This window comes from Camelus ferus, chromosome X (genome assembly GCF_009834535.1).
Source record: "Camelus ferus isolate YT-003-E chromosome X, BCGSAC_Cfer_1.0, whole genome shotgun sequence".
NCBI classification, from domain to species: Eukaryota; Metazoa; Chordata; class Mammalia; order Artiodactyla; family Camelidae; genus Camelus; species Camelus ferus.
In genome coordinates, this window is record NC_045732.1 from 91,592,295 (window position 1) to 91,616,268 (window position 23,974).

General features: G+C 37.8%; 1 protein-coding gene across 13 annotated transcripts in view; it reads left to right on the forward strand.

Annotated features, from left to right (window-relative positions):
- ENOX2 (ecto-NOX disulfide-thiol exchanger 2) overlaps nt 1-19,356 on the forward strand; it is a 247,505-nt gene extending 228,149 nt beyond the window's left edge. For 9 of the 13 annotated variants that reach the window (XM_032475880.1, XM_032475872.1, XM_032475882.1 and 6 more), the window contains 6 exons: nt 6,890-7,071; nt 9,228-9,335; nt 10,813-10,875; nt 12,713-12,821; nt 15,463-15,548; nt 18,054-19,356. In XM_032475880.1, the coding sequence (XP_032331771.1) occupies nt 6,890-7,071; nt 9,228-9,335; nt 10,813-10,875; nt 12,713-12,821; nt 15,463-15,548; nt 18,054-18,185 (680 nt within the window). In that variant the 3' untranslated portion in view covers nt 18,186-19,356. The remainder of the gene's footprint in view (nt 1-6,889; nt 7,072-9,227; nt 9,336-10,812; nt 10,876-12,712; nt 12,822-15,462; nt 15,549-18,053) is intronic. The other 4 variants (XM_032475874.1, XM_014565218.2, XM_032475873.1 and 1 more) reach the window with 3 other exon arrangements.
- The last annotated feature ends 4,618 nt before the right edge of the window (nt 19,357-23,974 follow it).

The window sequence follows — 23,974 nt, forward strand, 5'->3', positions numbered from 1 at the left end:
CACTTGTGATTTTGCCTGAACTGACCTGTACCACCTCCAATATGTTCTGCTCACATCTCCCACTTTTTGTTCCCATTTTGTGTTCTTTTGGGCTTTTTCTCTTTGTGAATCACTCCAGCTCAAACTTTTTTATGAACCTTAAGAGGGATGTTGCACATCTTTCCTCCTATAATTTGGTAACATTTTTTAGCATCTTTCTTCAAAAATTTGATGAGTTTTTTTAGCATCTCTTGTAATGCGGCTTTGTAAGGATGGCTGATTCCCTGAATTTACTTCCATTAAATTTTTTTTGTTTCCTTTGTATCATTGGAGAAACCTAGGCATTAATATTTTTAACATTTTTTATTGAGTTGTAGTCATTTTACAATGTTGTGTCAATTTCCAGTGTAGAGCACATTTTTTCAGTTATACATGAACATACATATATTCACTGTCACATTTTTTTTCACTGTGAGCTACCACAAGATCTTATATATATTTCCCTTTGCTATACAGTATGATCTTGTTTATCTATTCTACATATGCCTCTCACTATCTACAAATTTCAAACTCTCAATCTGTCCCTTCCCACCCCCCGCCCCCTTGGGAACCACAAGTTTGTATTCTATGTCTATGAGTCTATTTCTGTTTTGTGTTTATGCTTTGTTTGTTTGTTTGTTTGTTTTAGATTCCACATATGAGCAATTTCATATGGTATTTTTCTTTCTCTTTCTGGCTTACTTCACTTAGAATGACATTCTCCAGGAGCATCCATGTTGCTGCAAATGGTGTTATGTTATCAGTTTTTATGGCTGAGTAGTATTCCATTGTATAAATATACCACCACTTCTTTATCCAGTCATCTGTTGATGGACATTTAGGCTGTTTCCATGTCTTGGCTGTTGTAAATAGTGCTGCTATGAACATTGGGGTGCATGTGTCTTTTTGAAGTAGGGGTCCTTCTGGATATATGCCCAGGAGTGGGATTCCTGGGTCATATGGTAAGTCTATTCCTAGTCTTTTGAGGAATCTCCACACTGCTTTCCACAGTGGCTGCACCAAACTGCATTCCCACCAGCAGTGTAGGAGGGTTCCCTTTTCTCCACAGCCTCTCCAGCATTTGTCATTTGTGGATTTTTGAATGATGGCCATTCTGACTGGTGTGAGGTAATACCTCATTGTAGTTTTGATTTGCATTTCTCTGATAATTAGTGATATTGAGCCTTTTTTCATGTGCCTAATGATCATTTGTATTTCTTCCTTGGAGAATTGCTTGTTTAGGTCTTCTGCCCATTTTTGGATTGGGTTATTTGGTTGTTTCTTATTAAATCATATGAGCTTCTTCTACATTCTGGAGATCAAGCCTTTGTCGGCTTCATTTGCAAAAATTTTCTCCCATTCCGTAGGTTGTCTTTTTGTTTTACTTATGGTTTCCTTTGCTGTGCAGAAGCTTGTAAGTTTCATTAGGTCCCATTTGTTTATTCTTGCTTTTATTTCTATTGCTTGAGACTGTTCTAGGACAACATTTTTGAGATGCATGTCAGATAATGTTTTGCCTATATTTTCCTCTAGGAGGTTTATTGTATCTTGTCTTATGTTTAAGTCTTTGATCCACTTTGAGTTTATTTGTGTGTGTGGTGTAAGGGAGTGTTCTAGCTTCATTGTTTTACATGCTGCTGTCCAGTTTTCCCAACACCATTTGTTGAAGAAACTGTCTTTATTCCATTGTATATTCTTGCCTCCTTTGTCGAAGATGAGTTGACCAAAAGTTTGTGAGTTCATTTCTGGGCTCTCTATTCTGTTCCATTGGTCTATATGTCTGTTTTTGTACCAATACCATGCTGTCTTGATGGCTGTAGCTCTATAGTATTGTCTGAAGTCTGGGAGAGTTATTCCTCCAGCCTCTTTCTTTCTCTTCAGTAATGCTTTGCTTTGGCAATTCTAGGTCTTTGATGGTTCCATATAAATTTTATTATGATTTGTTCTAGTTCTGTGAAATACGTCCTGGGTAATTTCATAGGGATTGCATTAAATCTGTAGATTGCCTTGGGCAGTGTGACCATTTTAACAATATTGATTCTTCCAATCCAAGAGCATGGGATATCTTTCCATTTTTTAATGTCTCCTTTAGTTTCCTTCCTCAGTGGTTTATAGTTTTCATTGTATAACTCTTTTACCTCCTTGGTTAGATTTATTCCTTGGTATTTTATTACTTTGGGTGCTATTTTAACAGGGATTGTTTCTTCACTTTCTTTTTCTGTTGATTCATCATTAGTGTAAAGAAATGCAACTGATTTTTGAACGTTAATCTTGTAACCTGCTACCTTGCTGAATTCTTCGATCAGCTCTAGTAGTTTTTGTGTGAACAGATTTTCTCTATTGAATTCCTGTTTTCTATTTGATTGATTTCTGATCTATTGTTATTTTATCTTTTCTTTTCCTTACTTTAGACTTAATTTGGTCTTCTTTTTCTCATTTCCTAAGGTGGAAGCTCAGATGATTGATTTTAGATCTTTCTTCTTTTCTAATATATGTTTTCAATGCTATAAATTTCCCTCTAAGAATGGCTTTCCCTGCATCTCAAAATTTTAAAGGTGTTTTGTGTTTATTTCCATTTAGTTCAAATATTTTACATTTTCTTTTGAGATTTTCTTCTTTGACTCGTGATTTTAGAGGTGTGTTGTTTAATCTCCAAGTATTTTGGAATTTTCCATCTACCTTTCTGTTATTGATTTCTAGTTTAATTTCATTGTGTTCTGATAGCATACATAGTATAATTTTTATCTTTTAATGTGTTAATTTGTTAAGGTGTGTTTTATGGTGCACAATATGATCTATCTTGGTGAATGTTGCATGTGAGCTTGAGAAGGATGTGTAATCTACTGTCATTAGATGAAATGGTCTATACATGTCAATTATATCCTAACATTTAATTGATGGTGCTGTTGAGTTCAACTATGTCATTACTGATATTCAGCCTACTGAATCTCTCCAATTTTGATAGAGGGGTTTAAAGTCTCTATAATGGTCAAATCAACTATTTTTCCTCACAGTTCTGTCAGATTTTGCTTTATTTTGACACTCTGTTGTTAGGCTCACACACATTAAGTTTATTATGTCTCCTTGGAGTACTGACCCCTTTATCATTGTCTAGTGCCCCTTCTTTAACCTTGATAACTTTCATTGATCTGAAATCAGCTGTGTCTGAAATATAGCTACTCTTACTCTTTTTTTATATACATATAAACTTTTTTTTATTGAGTTATAGTCATTTTACAATGTTGTGTCAAATTCCAGTGTAGAGCACAATTTTTCAGTTATACAAGAACATACATACATTCATTGTCACATTCTCTTTCGCTGTGAGCCACCAGAAGATCCTGTATATATTTCCCTGTGCTACACAGTACAATCTTGTTTATCTATTCTACATTTTGAAATCCCAGTCCCTTCCCACCCCTCATCTCCCTGGCAACCACAAATTTGTATTCTATGTCTATGAGTCTGTTTCTGTTTTGTATTTTTTGTTTCTGTTTTTGTTTTTGTTTTTTAGATTCCACATATGAGCGATCTCATATGGTATTTTTTCTTTCTCTTTCTGGCTTACTTCACTTAGAATGACATTCTCCAGTAACATCCATGTTGCTGCAAATGGCGTTATGTTGTCGGTTTTTATGGCTGAATACTCTTACTCTTTTTTGATTGGTGTTAGTATAGTGTATCTTTCTCCATCCCTTTACTTTTAATCCATATGTATTTTTATATTGAAAATATGTTTCTTATAGATACCATTTAGTTGTTTCTTGTTTTTAATCATTCTGACAATTTCTGAATTTTAATGGGTATATTTAGACCATTGATGTTCAAAATGATTATTGATGTAGTTGGATTAATATCTACCATATTTGTTACTGTTTTCTATTTATTGCTCTTGTTCTTTGTTCCCTTTTTGTCTTTTACTATTTTCCAGCCCTTTATGGTTTTAACTGAACATTTTGTATGATTACATTTTCTCTTTTTGCTTAGCATATTGGTTATACTTCTTTTTTACTTTTTTTTAGTGGTTGCCCCAGAGTATGCAATTTACATTTACAAATAATTCAAGTCCACTTTCAAATAACACTATACCACAGTGTGTATAATATAATCCCAATTTCTTCTTCCCATTCCTTGTATCATTGCTGTCATTAATTTCACTTTATACATAAGCACACACACATACACACACATACAAGCATACATAATTGAATGCATTCACTATTATTTTGAACAAACTGTTATCTCTGTTAGATCAATTAAGAATAAGAAAAATTAAAGTTTTTATTTTACCTTCACTTATTCCTTCTTTGATGCTCTTTATGCTCCTTTCTTTATATAGATGCAAGTTTCTGACATGTCATTTTCCTTCTCTCTTAGGAACTTCTTTTTTTAAAAATAATACCTCATCTACTCTACTGTTTCTTTTGTTAAAATTTATTTTACTTTATTTAGGGGGGGTAGTTAGGTTTACTTACATTTATTTCTGGAAGAGGTACTGGGGATTGAACCCAGGACCTTGTGTTTGGTAAGCATGCACTCTACCACTTGAGCTATACATTTCCCCCTTCTTAGGAACTTCTTTTAATATTTCTTGCAAGGCAGGTCTACTGGCAACAAATTCCCTCAACTTTTATTTGTCTGAGAAAGATTTTATTTATCCTTCACTTTTGAAGGATAGTTTCACAGGGTACAGAATTAGAAGTTGATGGATATTTTTCTCTCAACACTTTTAAGTATTCTATCCATTCTATTTTTACTTACATGATTTCTGAGGAGAAGTAGGATGTAATTCTTATCTTTGCTCCTCTATAGGTGGGGTGTTTTTTTCCCTTCTGGCTGATTTCAAGATTGTTTATTTCTCTTTGATTTTCTGAAGTTTGAGTATTATATACCTAAGCCTAGTTTTTTGGCATTTATCCTTCTTGAAGTTCTCTGAGCTTACTGGATCTGTGGTTTGGTGTCAAACACTAATTTGGACATATTCTCAGTCATTATTATTTCATGTATTGCTTCTGTTTCTTTCTCTCTTTCTTCTACCTCTGATACCCTCATTATGTATACATTACATCTTTTGTAATTATCTCACAATTCTTGCATATTCTGGGTTTGGGGGGGTTAATTTTTTTCTTTTTGCTTTTCAGTTTAGGAAGTTTGTCATATCCTCAACCTCAGAGATTCTTTCCCTAGCCATGCCCAATCTACTAATTAAGTCCATCAAGGGCATTTTTCATTTCTGTTAGTGTTTTTGATGTCTAGCATTTCTATTTGATTCTTAGAATTTTTCTCTGCATGTATTATCCATCTGCTCTTCCATGTTGTCTACTTTTTATGATAAAACCCTTAGCACATTAACAATAGTTGTTTTAAATTCCCAGTCTAATAATTCCAACATTTCTGCCATATCTGGCTCTACTTCTGATCTTTGTTCAGTCTCTTCAGACTGTGGGGGTTTGTTTGTTTGGTTGGTTGGTTGGTTTGGGTTTTTTTTTACTTTTTACTATGCCTTGTAATGTTTTTTGTTGTTGCAGTCTGGACATGAAGTACTGGGTGAAAGGAACTCTGGTAAATAGGACTATTGTGGTATGGTGGTAAGGTATGGAGGGAGGAGAATCACTTTATAGTCCTATGATTAGGTCTCAGTCTTTTAGTAAGCCTATATCTCTGGACTTTGAACTTCACAAGTATTTCTCAGGTTTTCTTCTCCACATTTAGGTGGGACAGAATGGCTAGAGGAGGCTGGATCTCGTTGGTTCCCTGGGTTGGTTAGACTCTCGTACTACCCCAGCAGGTTAGGCTCAGGTAAAATAACTTCTTCTTGGGGCAGACCTTTTAAAGAAGGACTTGATGCTTTGGCATATTTCAGATGGGTTTCTTTTTCCCCCTCCCCTGCTGGAAGCACATAGGAATTTTGCTCTGATATTCAGTCTGAGGACCTGGTGGAGCTCCTGGAGATAAAACTCATGAAAGTGTAGGGACCTCACTATGACTGCATCTCCCTGGAGTTTTTAACTATTTGATTTGTCCACACTGAGCCTCCAGCAAATTGTCAAGTACAGTTTAGGTTTTCCTACCTTGACACTGTTTCCTGTGGGGATTTGTGCTCATGGGTTTCTGGTCTGGTAAGTTATGATTCTCTATATTCACCTGTCTGTCTCCAAATTTAGGGGCAGGAGTTTGCCCTGTTACTTCACTTCTCTGTTGTATCTAAGAAGAGTTGTTGATTTTTTTTTAGTTTGTTCAGCTTTTTACTTGTTGTTAGGAGGGAGTGGTGACTTCTAAGCTCCTTACATGCTAGACCCGAAACTAGAAGTCTTGTGTCTTAATTTTTATATTTACCTTTCCTCTATAGGACCAGTCAAGGCTGCATGTTTTAAAAACAACCATCAGCAAAATTATTGTATAGACAGTCATTAGTTCACGACAATTAGCCCTCTATTTTATCATTACAGGCACTTATCATTTGCTGTATTTCAAATAAAAGTAACTGATGTTACCTAGAAATATTTTAGTGATATTAGAGTGAAAAGTTTGAAACATGATGAGGACTTCTGTGTGTTGGAATCCTGTGTTCATTTACAAAAATAAGTCTATATGCTTTTGTATACATCTCTTGCTATCATGGTGAACTCAGATCTAAAGTTTCTCATTGAGGAGGCATAGGTATAGCTCATTGGTAGAGTACATGCTTACTTAGTATGCTCAAGGTCCTGGGTTCAATCCCCAGTACCTCCATTAAAAACTTTTTTAAAATAGTTTCTCAAGGAGAAGCTTTTCATACATGTCTATTTAAAATATCAAGTTTTCATGGTACTAAAGTGAACCACAATGGAATCTGGATATATGGTTTTACTACTTTATATTGATTGTTTAGCCTTAGTATCACAGGCAGAAGCTCTGAAAGAAGAAAATGACAGCCTCCGTTGGCAGCTTGATGCCTACCGGAATGAGGTGGAACTGCTTAAGCAAGAACAAGGCAAAGCCCTCAGAGAAGATGACCCAAACAAGGAACAGCAGCTGAAACTCCTACAGCAAGCCCTGCAAGGAATGCAACAGGTAAAGAAATTTTGGTTTTCTGAGCTTTTTGGAAGGCAAATATCAGCTCCTCGCCTGTAAAAGGGCCCCCACAAGCAAACAGAATAGCAAACCTCTTATTCTTCTTCATAGTCTGTTCTCTTGGCATAGCTGAGGAAGGGTTTATGCATCATAGTTCATGAAATATTCTGGTTAATACAGAGATAGCAGTGGATCACCAATTTTCAAGGAATGAGTATTCAGTAAAAAATACTTAACAATAAAATTACACCGAGCATAACCTAATCTTTTCATTATGCTCTTTATGCTTCAGAAGGTACTTTAGGATTTGAACAGGGTCTCGGGGTCCTTATGAAGAGCCTCAATTACTTAGATATGAAAAAGTGCTGGTGAATAAGTATCTAGTTGATACAATGCTAAATAATACAGTTTCTTAGAAGAAATAGCAGGAATTCTACCCTTGATTTGGGTGGAAGGAGGGGTGTTATGGGTTTTTAAGTATCAATGCTTTGGGGCACATAATACCAATTTGCTTTTGTTTTGTTTTGTTTTCACAGTCATTTATGTGAATGAGTTTACCTGCACATTATTCCAAGTATACAAAGTAAAGTAAATAAGTGCATCCAACTGTAATTGCATTCAAACACAATATTGTGTAATAGATGCTCAAGACTTAGAAGTTTTATGTAACCATCACCACAGCGAATATACTATTTAACAAACATCAACATCTGTTCCCATTATAGTAAAGGAGTAGTACTTCTGAATAAGAGTACTATCCTCTTCTGTCTTGCCAGACTACCAGCCATTTTCCTCACAACTTAAATTGTGCAACAAATTTTTAATTGCATGCCTTGGAATTATCTAGGGCAAAGCTCATTGATGGTTAGAAATCACAAATTGTGAACAGGGAGTCTCTTCTGGCTCTAAGAGCCCCATATTCCTATTACTTCTGCTATCATTGTCTTCGTATGTGACAAGTAATATCACATAAATACTTCACCCTTCCTATTAGCAAAATGTGTGAAGTAATGCTTACCTTCCTTTTACTATCACCATGGAGTTTAATTAGAACATGTAAATTACATCAGAGATCTTTCCACCAAAAAAATATAAAACATCTCCTCAGCTAGACTTCAAAGAATTTTGACGATGTACATTGTACTGTGTCTTTTAGCCCTCCCAATGGTCTTTTGCAAGCCTCTGAAAAGCAAGACTTTGCAAACATTTTCTTGTTGTTTTCCCCTCTTACCTTAATTTTGAAACCATTCTACATAAGAACAGTTCTGCTACTTAAATTAAAATTAAAACTGATGAACTTTTTTTTTTCATTCCATCACTTCGGAAACCTTGGTGAGACAATTAGGTCTCTACCTCCTGAAAAATTAATTTCACTCATTTTGATTACTTTTTACTGGAAAATAGCCTTGTAAACAATGATTAAATTTATCCCATCTTATTCCCAAAAGATGTATAGTTAATATGTTGCTTAAGAGCATGGGCTGTGGGGTTGACTCAACTGGGGTTTAAATCCCAGCTCTGGCACTGACGATCTGAATAGCCTTAGGCAAACCTCTAAACCTCTCTAACCTTCAGGATTATGTATCATAGGGTTATTGTGAGGCTTAAATGAGATCATGCATATGAAACCCTTTGCGCAATACTTGGCACATGTTAGATGCTATATACATAGTATTTGTAGTAATCATTAATATTGAATGTAGTTCTTTGCTTACTGATAAGGGAACTAACATTTGTGAAATTTGGATTCTTTACTACTTTCCTCACAGAAATTGAACTTGGCTTGGAAAATGGCTATTTGCAAGAATGCTTTACAACATTAAGTTCAGTTCTATACCAAAATCAAGATATTGTCCACGTAGTATTAACTGCACCCTACCCTTACATCTGGCTGGAATAGGAAAGTTAAGTGATTAGATCAATTAGTTTCTCAGACTCTTTCTAAAATATGAACAAATCCAAAAGAAGTTCATAAGAGCCAGATAAAATAACTTCAAGTGAAAAGTATCTTGATTTTCCTCTTAGTATCTGCATGGAGAAATGATTGTGTGTGCTGGGAGAAAGTGAGGCAGGCCTGCCTAATATCTAACTTCAGCCAGGGTTTTTAAGTGAAATGTGGCTCCTTAAGACTTACTTGTCTTTGGTCTATCTTGTAGCATCTACTCAAAGTCCAAGAGGAATACAAAAGGAAAGAAGCTGAACTTGAAAAAATCAAAGATGACAAGTTACAGGTGGAAAAAATGTTGGAAAATCTTAAAGAAAAGGTACATGAGTCCTAAGTGACACTTTTCCCTTGCGCCCTTCTCCCTTTTCAGTGACAGTGAAAATGCCCTGAAATTCCTACCAATCAATAGGTATCAATGTGGAATGTTTGGTTGATTGGGGGTTAAAAGCCTCTCTCCAGGGTAATTCTTGCATCAAGGGCTATGCTTTTAGGTGTGAGTCCTTGGCATTTCTAAAAGTTCTAGAGAGTGTACTTTTCAATGAATAAAATGTCTATCCATCCCTAACATTCCTGTCTTCCTTTTTGGAGAAGATCAGAGTGCACACGTCAACCCTGCTTCATCTGTCAAGCAAATAGCAACATACAAAACCCATGTGACACAAAATACTTTTAATTAAGCATTTCATTAAACAAAGAAACAAGTACAAATAGAGCATTGACATTTCTTTGCAGACACTCCATCTAGTATAATAATGAGCTGCTGCAGGTGAAACAGCCAAAATCAAAAGAGAAGGAACCTAGGAAAGCTAACAAGGAGACGCAATATTCTAAAGCTAGATAACAGCAACAGGGAAGGCAAAATGGGACTGTGCCTACTGAGAGCCTGCAGCAAAAAGAACCATCAGTGAGGACCTCTGAGAAAGTCTACTAACTTCTAAATGGATTATTGTATCACAACCATGCATCGGGTGCCCAGTCTATTTCAGGCGAGTAAAGTCTACTGATAGCATCTCCCTGTCATACTTCTCTAATCTCCTTTATGCCTGAACATTCAACTGAAGTTATCCTCTGAAAAGAAAGGCCCATTGACCAGAACTTCCTGATTTTAATGCCTCAGAAAGAAGAGAAGATTAGGAGTTTAGACCAAGAGCCAGAAATCAATTCCACAGTTCTACAGTTCTACAAGAGCTCGTGCTCTTTATCTTCTGTGCTCAGCTCAGGAAGATGCAATGCACACAGGCTCTAGTGTGTTTGCTAGCTTAGTGACTTCCCCCAGAGTGCTGTTAAGAACTGGCAACCTTGGTGTAGTTGAAACAAATGATTGAAAGTGTTTTCTTCTGGAGGCCATTTGCAATATGCTTTTAATTCTTCCACTTCATAAAACCAACTCACTTTCCAGTTTTGTGGGTGCTATTAAAGAAACGAGCACAATCCCAGACAAATTCATTTATCAAGCATTTAATTGAAAAGTGCCAAAGCTGCTCTATTTAGCAGGACTCTCCTCATACTATCAGAGCTTCTAAAATGTCCCAGAGCTGCTACTTAGGTCTGTTTTCCTTCATGCATAAAATGGAGTGTGTAGCCAAAAGACTATAGATAGACATGGGGTTATACTAATAACATTATGCTTAGAGTCGCTCTTTAGGAATGACATCACAAATTGACTTGAGGACTTTTTTAGTGTAAGCATCTCTCTGCTTTGTAAAGTATTTCATTTAAAGAAGCAAGAGGTCAAATGGCATAGAAGAATCTTTCGATATTATACATAAGTGTAAGTGTTTCTAATTTGAAAACAGATATACCGTGAAATGACAGCTAAAGAAGACAGGAAGAGAGAGCTAACTGATTATCAGAAAAATGTGAGTCAGAATATGTTTTTTCCTGTTATTTTAAGTGAAACTTCCTTCAGAGAAAGTCATGACAGTTCATTATAAACGGATCTTCTCTGGGAAGCTGATTTGTGACCAAATATTTCAAACTGACACAATTAGGTTAGGAAGCAAAGTACCATCACATTAGACTGCAAAAATAATTTCAGGTTGAAAGAAAAGCAATAAGTTTGGTGAGGAGGGATCTTTCTTCTTTTTGTTTGGGTTTCTTGACAGTAAACCACAGCGTGAGTTATTGTCAGTGTTTTGAAATATAACAATATGACTTATGTCTGTCCTACTGCAGCGAGAACTAGCTCTTTGAATCTGCTAGTAAAATTCAAGAGGATAAGCATCCCTTCAATATACCTACTAATTTTTTAAATGCCAGCTCTAATAAAATTGAAGTCAGGTTTCAGTAAGGCTACATTTCTATCCAAGATGGCCAAAACTTCTCAGGATGTCTTTCATATCTTAAATCAACCCCAGTCTGTTAAAATTTCACACTTAAGAAATGGCTTACTGGATCATTTAATGTTTTAAGGGGGTTAGAAACAGATGTACAGCCTGTGGCTTAGAAGTGAGCCAGCTGCTTAAATCAAACTTGGCATGATGGTTACTGACTGGATTGGATTCTAAAGGCCAAAGATTGAGTAGGTCATCAGGAAAGGTTTCCTTTCTGACTACAGCCTGGAAGCCTGTAAATCCACAAAACAACATGTCTTGCAGAAAACACCATTAGTTTCATTCAGGAGCAGCATCCTGGATGCTTTGAAGGCATCTTTAAAGAAAAAGTAAGGAAACGTGTCCCTGTTGAGGGCTTGTGGAAGGAAAGACGAGACAAAGCATCTGAGTCAGCTGTGATCTGCTACCCCTCCAGGACATTTCCCAAGCACTCTGTTTTACAACAACAATGAGACTGAAGGAGTGATTTCTTTTATTCTTTCTTCTGAAGGTTCTTCCTTCACATTTAAAATACAGAAAAGATGTTCTCAGTACCCAAAGAGAGAAAGAAAGATCTATGAAAGAAAGGTCTGGAGGTATTTTTCAGATTCATTGATGGTTATGGATTTCACTTGAGTATCTCTTATGAAACATGCCTATTATGCTCAGAAAGAGAAAACTTTCAACAAGGAAAGGCACTGACTAATGATATTTTTGGTCATGGTCATTTCTAGCTGTAAAGCCATAAATATCCTAACTGATAATTTCCTTATCAGAGAGAAGACAGAGAGTTGATAGTCAATAAATAGAGGCTCTAATTTTTAGTTCAAGAGCCAGCAGTTGATTACCTGAGAGTGAATTAGCTACACTGTAGATTCTCCATTCAGATATGGGGCTTACCTTTAGCAGAGTGTGGATCTAAAATAAAAAAGAATGGTCCTTTCACATTGGGTGTCATGGTATGAAATCCTGGCTCTACCACTTCCCAGTGATGTGATCTTAGGCAAGTTACATAATTTATCTGAACCTCACTTCCCTCACCTGTAGAATGGAGATAAAACATACCAAACAGTGTTTGGCATCTCATAGACAATAAATGTTGGGTCTGGTTCCCCAAATTTCTTGTATAGAGTCAAGAATGATGAAAGCAGAAGAAAAAAATCTAGTGAAGGTGAATGTCTAAATTTTTGTGTGTTTGGAAGCCTTATAAAGAAGTTTTGGATTATTGATGATGCTTTTATAATTTAGGCTATTTTCCCTCCCATTCAGTAATCAAAATTGCACAGTATTGCTTTCAGGGTGCTGTTAAAAAGTTTTGTTGTGTAATTGAAACCAAATCTGTTACCAAAAAAATGCACTGACACAGGAGACATTATTCCCACAGGAGAACTGTGCCTCTAGAATGTGTGCCTCGAGCCAGGATAGTGACTACCCTCTTGAGAAGACCCTGAACAGCAGTCCCATCAAATCTGAACGTGAAGCATTGCTAGTGGGTAAGGAAGCTAACACATATTCAATATATAAAGTACAGTCACAGGGCAGGGGCAGGGGGGAGGATTTATGTAAGATGAATAAGCGCATACCAAGCATTTATAAAGTATGAGTGCAATGACCCAGAGTCCTGAAGACGACATGGTAAGAACAAGTACAGATTTTAATAAAAATGGTAAAAGCAGCTCCCAGCCCTCTTCAAGCTCCTTGTTGCCACTGTCACATCAAGTGTGTTGGTATGAGCACTAAGCTAAGGGGGGGTCCGCTGGAGAAACATGTTGTAGATTTTTAAAATCTCTGAGAAGTGAGGTGAGCTCTCAAGGGGACAATGCAGACATTGTTTGGCAGAGAGCTTCTCCAGGCAAGCCTCTGGAAGAAATATGTGTCTCTCTTAAGTCTTTTCAGGTTACTGGCAGATGAGTCGGGGGGCTGTCTATGGGCTGTTGGCCACTGGTGGGCTCTGATGAGATAAATGCCAAAATTACATAAAAATGTATTCACAAAGGCAAGATAGCATAAATGGTTAAGGAGTCAGACAGAACTGATTTTCTGTCTTCACCCCACCGTTTCCATCATGCGCTTCAGTTCCTCCATCTGCAAAATGGGCATCATAATATTACCTATCTCAAAGGACAGCTGCGAGTATTAAACACGATAATTCATCTAAATCACTTAGCACAGTGCCCAGCCCATAGTAAGCCCTCAATAAATGAGAACCATTTTGCACTGACAGCACTCTATTCACAAATGCTTGTTGACTTTATATTCTATTTAGAGAACAGTGGCAGATTGAGATCTTGAAATATTCAGTCATTTAAAAGGGGCTGATCTTGGGCCTCAGCAGATAATCCCAGCTGCCTTTCAGGAAGCTGAGCCACACAGTAGCCCCACCCCAATCTCAAAAGTTCTCCCCACTAATTGACTTCTGCATATTTTAAAGTTGTGTCTGCCTCCTTTGGTAATGGATATTGTACTCAGATTTAATACTTTGATATGTTAATAAAGATGCACAGAGGGATCTGCCATTGAGTCTTCAAGAAGAGTGACAACTTATTTCCGTTTCCCAACTCAAAGTTCTTTAACAAATTGGCATGGCAACAGGGAGACCTGTCAGAGAAGAGCCATGGGTAGGAAGAAGCCTCTGTAAAGGGATAGCTCTAGAAACAAAGATTCTTAAGATAAGTGTTTCATGTTTTGTTTTTTAAAGAAACTAGTCTCAAGCTGACAGAAAGGAAAATCTATTTTTTAAATTGGTTCTTTGGGTGTGAACTGACAAAAACTGCTATGTGTTTTGAAATCTACAGAGATATTTCTTGGTGTTTGACAGCCTTTCTTGGCCATAGCATCTAGAATTTCTTTGAACACGGACTGTCTTCTTCAGAATTTAAGTTTCTCAGCTTGAGTCAGTGTTTAGAAATTCAGTTTACCAAGTCATTTAAGAGTAAAATAGTGTCATAAGTAATAGTATCCATTTTTGAATAGATTTTGAACTCTACCATCAGTTCCTCCTTGATCCCCCAACACACCCCCATGTCATCCAATATTTGGAGGATCTTCACAAAGAACTGATTTGAACCTCAAACTACAATTTAAACTTGTGATAGTCTTTGTCAGTTGCTTTAAGGGATAGACAAATTGTAGTTTATTAACCAAATCAAATTTAGCACTTATTTCCTGGCAATTTTCAGCAAACACAATTCTAGGTCTTTTGATATACTTTACATCTTATGAAAGGAGGTGAATTCAAAAAAAATAAAGGAAAAATAGTAGACTTTTGAACAATTTGTATTCTACCTGTTGCCAGAAAAAGAAGTAGTATTAGAACAATTAACCTGATGTCCAGAATAATCAAGGCAGTATGTGTAGCTGCCAATCACCCCAGAGTTATGCTGAGTAGAAATCATACACATTCCTGGAGGCTAGAAACTATTATAAGAATTCTGATGCATGAAGAGATTCAGGGCTCTGAGGACAAACAAAATACTAGTCACCACTTGAGTGGATGAAATGTTTGGCTTTTCTTTACAGAGTTACTCACAGAATCAAAGCCAAATACAATCAGCAGATTCTCCTGTGAGAATCACAAGGTTAATCAGGCAAAGTACATGATTTGTACTTTCGCCACAACAGCAAGACATTATTAGAGTAAGGGGCTAAAAATCCAATTTAAAGACAGTACAGAGGAACTGCAAAAGCCCAGCACAATCTAAATTCATTGTAAAACTCTAAATTCATTGTAAAATGGAGAGCTCAAATGGTGTTTAGCCATCACGAATGATGGAAGTGACTCTTCAAATGCCACCTTTTCCACATGTAATACAGTGTAATGACAGGCAGTATGCACAGTGGTTAAGAGCAACTGTCTGGGTTCAAATACCTGCTCTGCCCTTTATCAGATGTATGACCTTGGGCAAGCACTTAAACTTTCTGTGCCTCAGTGTCTCCTCATCTGTGAAATGGGGATGGTAATACCTACCTCACAGCGTTGTTGAAAAGATTAAATGAGTAAAATATATGTAAACTTAGAATAGTGTCTAAGGCATAATATGGTGTACACGTGAGTTGGCTCATGCTATACACTACCTTGTGACATCTCAAAGAACACAATGTTCAGGGGTTACCTCCATGGTATTGTCTCTACAGGGATTATCTCCACATTCCTTCATGTCCACCCATTTGGAGCAAGCATTGAATACATCTGCTCCTACCTGCACCGTCTAGATAATAAGGTATGTGGGGGCCTGAGATGGGCATGCAAGGGGATGTAGGTTCTTTGTGAACAGGTGATCTCACTCTTCTCAAGCATAAAAAAGTCATTAGTAATCGTTATAAGGAAATTTCTCTCACCTAGCCTCCTATTGTGATTCAGTGTAGGGTTTCTCTCTTACAAGGAGGGTGACCATCTGTCCCTGTTTGGCTGGGACTGAGGGGTTTCCTGGGACTTGAGACTTCCAGTGCTAACACCGGGGAAGTTCTGGGCAAACCTGAATGAGTTGACCACCCTACTTCCAAAACATATCTTAGAAGACTGTTCCTTCTTTCTCTTAATTTACATATCAGATGCTAATTAACCAAAATTTTAACCAATATTTCTCACCAATCAAACTTTTGCCCTGGTCCTTTAGCCATTAGCAAATGTTCATTTTCAAAGTCTTGAAAGTCTTACTCCAACCACCTCCCTGACCATCACCATCACCACTGCCATTTTCCACAATGACACAATCAAGGCAGGGGCAAAAGAAGCTGGAACAATAAGTCTATAATACAGACTGAACATTTGCTCACAGTTGATCTCACTGGATGCTATCCTGTGAGGGGACTCAAAAGGCATTAGGGCAAGGGTAAATGCTAGTTCCATAGAAAGCCAGGGGTGCCTCATAGAAGCAGGAGGGGACTCTTGACCCCTCAGAATAAGTGAACTCATGATAGGGTTTTTCAGATGCAGCATCCAGTTAAACCTGCTCATGGATTGCACTCACTATTTCACAAGATCTGGGCCTTTTGAGAAGTGCCACTGGAATGCAGATTCCTGACAGTCAGATGTCCAAAATGTTAAGCCATTTAAACGTATGTCCTCTTAACAGAGGCACGGGCCGATTTGGGAATCCAGCTGTGGTGAGACATCCTCCTCATGGCATTTGTTTTCATTCTAGCTAGCACTGCCCGCAATGTTTATCTCCGGGAGGTGATGCTATTCTGCCATTAAGCAGCCGGCCCATTTGGCAGTGGAGGGAAGGATGGAATGTGAGCACCAGGACCAAGTGGTCAGTCGAAGTGGTTGGAAATTGAAGTATATGTCAGTAAAAATGATCTATGGTTTCTTTAATTGCAAAAATAATGAATTCATATTCTCTTTAAAATGTAAGCAATTTAGAACTGCAGTAAAGGGGAAGTGACAGTTCCCCACAATAACACCCCTCCAGGATGACCAATGTTAACAGTTTCACATATCTTATTTCAGACTGTTTTCTATACATCTGCTGTACCTATATTGTATGTATAGATCTAGACACATTGTATACTTATGTTTTTTTGAAATGGGGATTCAACTCTACAGGATACTCTGCAATCTGCTTCTTTCATTTAATGGATACAGTCTGCTGCCAACACTGGGGACAAAGCATGACCTCACACCTAGCCTAGTCCCAGTTCCTCCTGAGCAGCTTCCTGCCAAGGTAGTGCCAGGGGCTCCCAAAGAGAGACTGCAAAGGTACCAACAGAATTTGGGGGTGGTACCTCCCAACAGCTTTAGGAATATTCCGTGTGACAGTAACTTGGGGTTTCTTTAAGGATCCCCTAGTGCTCTTCAGCGAAGCCCTAGCACCCAGGTTCACAGTTAGGAAAATTGCTACTAACATAAAGGTGACCACCTAAAGCAAACCCCTAAGGGCCCACAGATTTGGTTTTGTTTTTATATTGATGTGTGTGTGTATGAGAGAGAGAGAGAGAGATGTGGGGAGAGGGAAACAATACACAGAAGTAGGACCACAGAGCGGTCCCGATTCCTGTCACTTTTCCTTTGTGAACTAAGACATGTGTGAAGAATTCTGCTCTGGCAGCCCTTTCCGCCTCCCTCTTCTCCCCAAAGGCTTTGCAGCTCCAGTGGGCCTGCACATAACATCACCAGCACTGATAAGTCATCATTTAGTCGGCTGCATACCCAGGCCTCTCAACACGACTGACACCAGCTCTTTCATTTAGAAAGTTCAGTGGTAATCAATCTCAGAAACATCATGCTAAGTGAAAGAAACTAGTCACAAAAGACTATATATTATACAATCACATATATATGAAATTTCCAGAAAATGAAAAATCACCATGAAAAACTCTGAGTCAGGGATTGGGAGTGAGGATTGACTACAAAGGGGCACAAAGGAACATTTGGGGGGTGATGGAATGTTCTAAAACTGAATTGTGGTGACAGTTGCATAGTTGTATAAATTTACTAAACCTCATTGAAGTATACATGTCGAATAGATGAATTTACTGTATGTAAATTATACCTAAATAAAGTCAGTATAATATACAGAAACAGAAAGCTCAGTGGACTCTGTCTAGTGGTCACAGCAGAGGAAGGCTGCCATCTGGAAGCCACTCAGCCAATATGGACATACGCACAAGGAGGAGAAGGTCAACCCCACGCAGGCATCAGCAATCCAAAGCAACACTGGGGGAAAAGCCAGATTAGGAAAGTGGGACTGGTTTTGAATAGTGATGTCTTCTCTGTCCCACAGATCTGCACCAGTGATGTGGAATGTCTCATGAGCCGACTCCAACATACCTTCAAGCAGGAAATGACTGGAGTAGGAGCCAGTCTGGAGAAGAGATGGAAATTCTGTGGCTTTGAGGGCTTGAAACTGACCTGAATCCCTTTGCCTAACAACCTGGGATCCTGAAAATAAATGTGTGTTGGACAAGCTTGGAAAGTGATATTGTGTTTTCAATGGTTTGCAAGTGGAAATTGCTTTAAATTTGTCAATTCATTCCTGGAATATCTTTTCAGTTAAAATAAGGATCCTAGAGCAGCACCTTGAGCTACAGGCACTATAAAGAAATTGACTCAAACCTCAAGTGCTGTAATTTCCCCCCTTTCTGTCAACTGGTTGTCTTTTTTTATTGGTAGTATTAAAAAGGCCTGAGGCTAAAGAGTATTTGGGGTGTTTTCAGTGTCTATACTACTGTTGTAGACTGTGGTATTTTTTTAAACTCTGATAACTGAAATGTTTTGATAATTTGTATGTGGTTTGTGTTTCAGAATTTCTTTTCCCTTAATGTTGCTATTGGTGAGAGGAATGAGAGGAGCACTAGGGACTCCATAACTGACATTGTCTTTCCAATCCCCAGTAGGCCAGTAAGTGACTAACACATCAGTGTCTTCTCGAAGGTGCTTGACCAGGTTCACCTTTTAAAAGACAAAGCATGGTTTGTGGCTTTTTGCAAAATTACTGTGAACCAAAAGTTGACAAATGTTTCGAAGTTATTTTCTCTAATGTATCAGATAAAAGGTTTATTTCAGAATGAAAAAAAAAACCTAGATGTATTCACAGCAAGCAAGTGTCCAGTATGACTGGCATGTGTATGTGGTATTCAGAATCATCTTGTAAATAGTCTGCTTTTAAAGGAGGGCATGTTTAGTTTTCTATGAATTAAAAACATGTGTGTGCATGTGCGTGCACGTGCACACACACACACATTAGCAGAAGGGATTTATTTTACTATGCTTTCCCCTCTGTCCTTCTTACAAAGTCTGGTGGTCCCTTTTCTTCTGCTATCAGTGTGTTGAATTGCAAACCATGTACTGCTGTAAATATTATGTTTACTTCATGCTGAATGTTTGCAAAGAGTTCTGATGAGTATTAATAGAAAATTCTTGGTTATGAATAAATAATAGGTCAGGGTTGTGAAGCTTCCTGCAAATAGGTCAGCTCTACGTGGAGTGCTGAGTGCCAGGGACAGCTCCAGCTCTGCAGTGCCCATCAGCAGATTACAATGGCAGAGTGTGCGTGGACCAGTCAGGAAGTCCAGCTTTATGGAAAAGAAAGGGAAAAGATGAAATCTGGGGCGAATATCCTGAAGCAGAGAGGATCTTTTCTTCTCTGGTGTTAGGTCTAATGACATAAGCCTGCCCTCCTTTGAATCTTGATTGAAAATAAGAGAATGTACTAAGTCAGCAAAGCTAATGGAGAAGATTTCAGGAAAATACTTTGTAAATCAGATGTCAGTAGTGTTCAAAGTTGTATTTTTAAAAGATAAATATTCCTTTTTTATACCTCAGTTTGGTGTCCTGTTTTGAATTGCTTGCTCTCTAAGTAATACTTTAGTAAATCATCTCAATTTCCTCCTTTGAGTTACCAGAATATTGGAAGAAGATGCTAAACCTTCTGCTTTGACAGCTAGAAATAGGATTCCACAGCAGCCCATTCATGCTGAAAGCTGGCTTCCCCCTTAAGCATCCAGCTGTGGCACCATCAGGAAGCAAGGGTTATTTTTACACTAGCTTCCTCACTGAAGCATCTCTGTCATCAATGCTACAGAAGGCTTTCATTCATCTGTCTCAGGGGTTATGGAATGCCTTGTTTTAATAATATCTATGAAATCAAGAGAAATTTGCCACTTATCAATTATTTTTTATTTAAGTTAAATAAAATTCATTTTAAAGCAACAACTGTCACACCCAAGCCCCTTGCTCTCCTTCATTTAATCTACTTGTACTACAGATGCCTCTTCCCAGTATTCCTACCAATTTAGTCCAGATGTACTCCTCCCAGCCTGCTTGAATATACTAGTTGTAATGGTAAATTTTGTTCTTTTTTTAACATTTTTTTATTGATTTATAATCATTTTACAATGTTGTGTCCAATTCCAGTGTAGAGCACAATTTTTCAGTTATACATGAACATATATATATATATTCATTGTCACATTTTTTTCTCTGTGAGCTACCATAAGATCTTGTGTATATTTCCCTGTGCTATACAGTATAATCTTGTTTATCTATTCTACAATTTTGAAATCCTGTCTATCCCTTCCCACCCTCCGCCCCCTTGGCAACCACAAGTTTGTATTCTATGTCTATGAGTCTGTTTCTGTTTTGTATTTATGCTTTGTTTTTTTGGTTTTGGTTTTGGTTTTGGTTTTGGTTTTGGTTTTGGTTTTTAGATTCCACATATGAGTGATCTCATATGGTATTTTTCTTTCTCTTTCTGGCTTACTTCACTTAGAATGACATTCTCCAGGAGCATCCATGTTGCTGCAAATGGCGTTATGTTGTCAGTTTTTATGGCTGAGTAGTATTCCATTGTGTAAATATACCACATCTTCTTTAACCAGTCATCTGTTGATGGACATTTAGGCTGTTTCCATGTCTTGGCTATTGTAAATAGTGCTGCTATGAACATTGGGGTGCAGGTGTCATCCTGAAGTACGGTTTCTTCTGGATATATGCCCAGGAGTGGGATTCATGGGTCATACGGTATGGTGAATTTTGTGTGTCAAGTTGGCTAGGCTCTTGTACCCCATTGCTTGGGCAAACACTAGTCTAGATGTTGCTGTGAAAGTATTTTTGAGATCTGATTAACATTTAAAGCAATAGACTTTGAGTAAAATATATTACCCTCCATAATGTGGGTGGGCCTCATCCAATCAGTTGTAAAAGACTGAAACCCTCCAAGGAGAAAAGAATTGTGCCTCCAGATTGCCTTTGGACTCAAAACTGCAGCATTAATGCCTGCCAGAATTTCCAGACTGCCGGCCAGCCCTACAAAATATCAAACTTGCCAGCCCCCACAATCACATCAGCCAGTTCCTTAAAATAAATTTCCCTCTATATATACACACACACGTATACACATACACATATATACATATATATGTATATATACATCCCATTGGCTCTGTTTCTTTGGAGAATCCTAACGCACTAGTCCAGAGTTGTTATAATGTATAAAAATAGTCTATATTGGCAGCACATACCATCTCTCACAATCCCTTTCATTCACCATAGAAATCTGTTAAGCCCCTGTTTTCCTTACAAACGCTCAGTGCTATTAATTGTTCTGTTCCTCCTAAATTTTGAAATTTTGCTGTCTTGTTAGTTTTAGGAGATACAGTAGTTAGATTTTTTTCAGATAATAATGAATAGAAGCATTCTTCTATTTTACAAATGGTTGTTTCATGTCCATTTCTAGTCCTGTGACATTGCCAGTTCTGCTTTTTTAATATTATCCAGTGGTTTGTTAAATGGGTTCAATGCAAATGGAAAAGTTAGTTTTCAAAGCCAATTAGACACGTATCTGTGCTCAAGTTACATAGTGTTTTGTATTTAATTGGACCCCCAAATGTATGCCTTTCTTATAATGCAGAATAAAGTGTATTACTTGAAAAGACAGCATAAATGTGCAAGACCTTAGGACTCACTGGGTAGAACTGGTGAGCCCTTGGGATTTTTAGCTGTCTTAGATAGTCTGTCAAAAAGACCTGCATTCTACTTTTCACTGCAACTGCTACCATCTCTTGAGCACCTATTGTGCTATCATGCTGCCTAAAGTCTCTTCCTGCCTGTGTGTCTTCAGGCCAATTATGTGGACACAATGGGAGCATCAGTGTTTTAGATTAAGGAGAAATAGTACCTACCCCAGCGAGTGGCGGTAGAGATTCAACGAGATAGTATCTGTAAATAGCTTAGCCAGTGCCTGGCCTAGAGTTCACGATCAAGGGTGATGATTATGATTATGGTTCAGTCAGAAGTAATTACGAGTCATGACCTTAAAAAAAATGTTTTTGCATTCACACCTAGAATTGTGGGGCTACATCATGTTGCTGGGCCTCAGGAAAGGAAATTCAGCTGTTTAAACATATTCTAAACATTTCCTCAGTCCCAGGCACTCTGCTAGGAGCTGTGCTATGCAAAAGGAGTATGGCTGGCCCTGGCCTTCAAGGAACATAAATTGGTATCAGGCCAATTTGGATTCAAATCTTGGGCTTTCTCACATTTTAGCTGTGTCTCTTGGACAAGTAATTCAAGCTTTCTGAGCCTCTTTTGTCCTCTTGCCGTATTTCAAGCTTCCTAACATTCGTGATGCCTTTCTTGATGTCTCTCCTACAGCACCTGGTACATGACTGTGTCATTTAGCAGGCATCCCCAGCAGAGTGTAAACTCTTGAGGGAAGAGGAGGTCATATTTTGTTACAGCTTTGAATTTCTAGGACCAAGACTTGTACATATCAGGTTCTCTGTAATAGTATGTGAATAAAGAATGTGAGGTTTATAATAATACTTACCAATTAGTTGGATATGAAGGTTAAATAAGATATTGGAGCAGCAGAAAGTTTTGAATTTTCAGTTGGACAGACCAAGTTTCAAATCTCATCTTTGCCTTTTAGGAACTTAAACAAGTTACTTTACATCTCAGAGTCTCAGCTGAAACAGGGAAATATCTGTATTTCACAGTTGTAAAACAACGAAGGAGTAAACTTCAGTGTGTTAAAGCCAAATCTGCCTGGGTTCAATTTATGCTCTATTATACATGGCGTTCAAGGCCACTTTCTAACAGTCGCTTAACCTCTCTGAGCCTTTGTTTTTTTCATCTATAAAGTGGGGCTCTAAGTATACTTCCCTCAAAAAGTCATTTATGACGCTTTGCTCAATATAAATTACCCAGTATTTACTATGCCCGGCAAAATGTGCTCAATAAGTAGATATAATTATTTAACTAATAATCATATTACAACATTTTAATGACACCAGAGCTACTTTTCCAGTATTAGAATCCCATAAGGACACAGGGTAACTTAAAAGAAGAATGAGACTTGCTGGTTCAGAGAAATTCAGGAGATTTTACTGAACACGATCCATCAGAGGTAATAATGCCTGGCTCAAGCCTGACATAGGGAAGAAACTTCCTTCTTCTATCTTCTGATATGGTATCCAGTATCCTTCCAATTTTACCCCTTCCATCACAGGCAGACCACATCCCATAAACAAAGCGGCCAGAGGGGCCTTATCTTCTCTTTCTTATCCCAAGATCCATAACATAATTCCATTCTTTGGGTTTGGCAGGAAGCTTTGAAGATCTCAGCTAGCCTAAATTTTCTCTCTGGATGGAAGGTCTCAAAATTCTACTGAAGCAATTACTTACAGCAACAGAAGGAAGGAAAAGGAATTGATTACACACAGATATGAACATTCAAGGCTATAGAATCTTATGGAGATGATCTCAGATCTTGGGTGGAAAGTGGGATGCAAGACATAAGAAGGCGTGTTTTACCTAACTGTGTTTACTCCAAGTCTGTTTGAATATTAGACTACCCTAAATTGCAAAGTCCTCTGGGGCAGCAGACCTCTACAACCTTAACTCATTAATATTCTTCAATAAACACCTCAAATTGTGCTTCAAAGTGTTTTCCAAGCAACTCTGTACACAGAAATTATGTCATCTGAACTTCATGATACCCTGTGAGCCAGCAGGACAGATGGTTCCCTCCCCATTATTGCTGCTCAGGAGAACAAGTCTCAGAAGAATGAAAAGCCACACTCTAGGTGACTCAGTTAAGTGGATAGTGGAGCTGGGGAGAGAATGTGGGACTACTGAGTCCCCCAGTTTCCACACGTCCCTCAGCTTCAACCTCTGCCTAGTGTGGCTGAGAGAAGGTAAAGG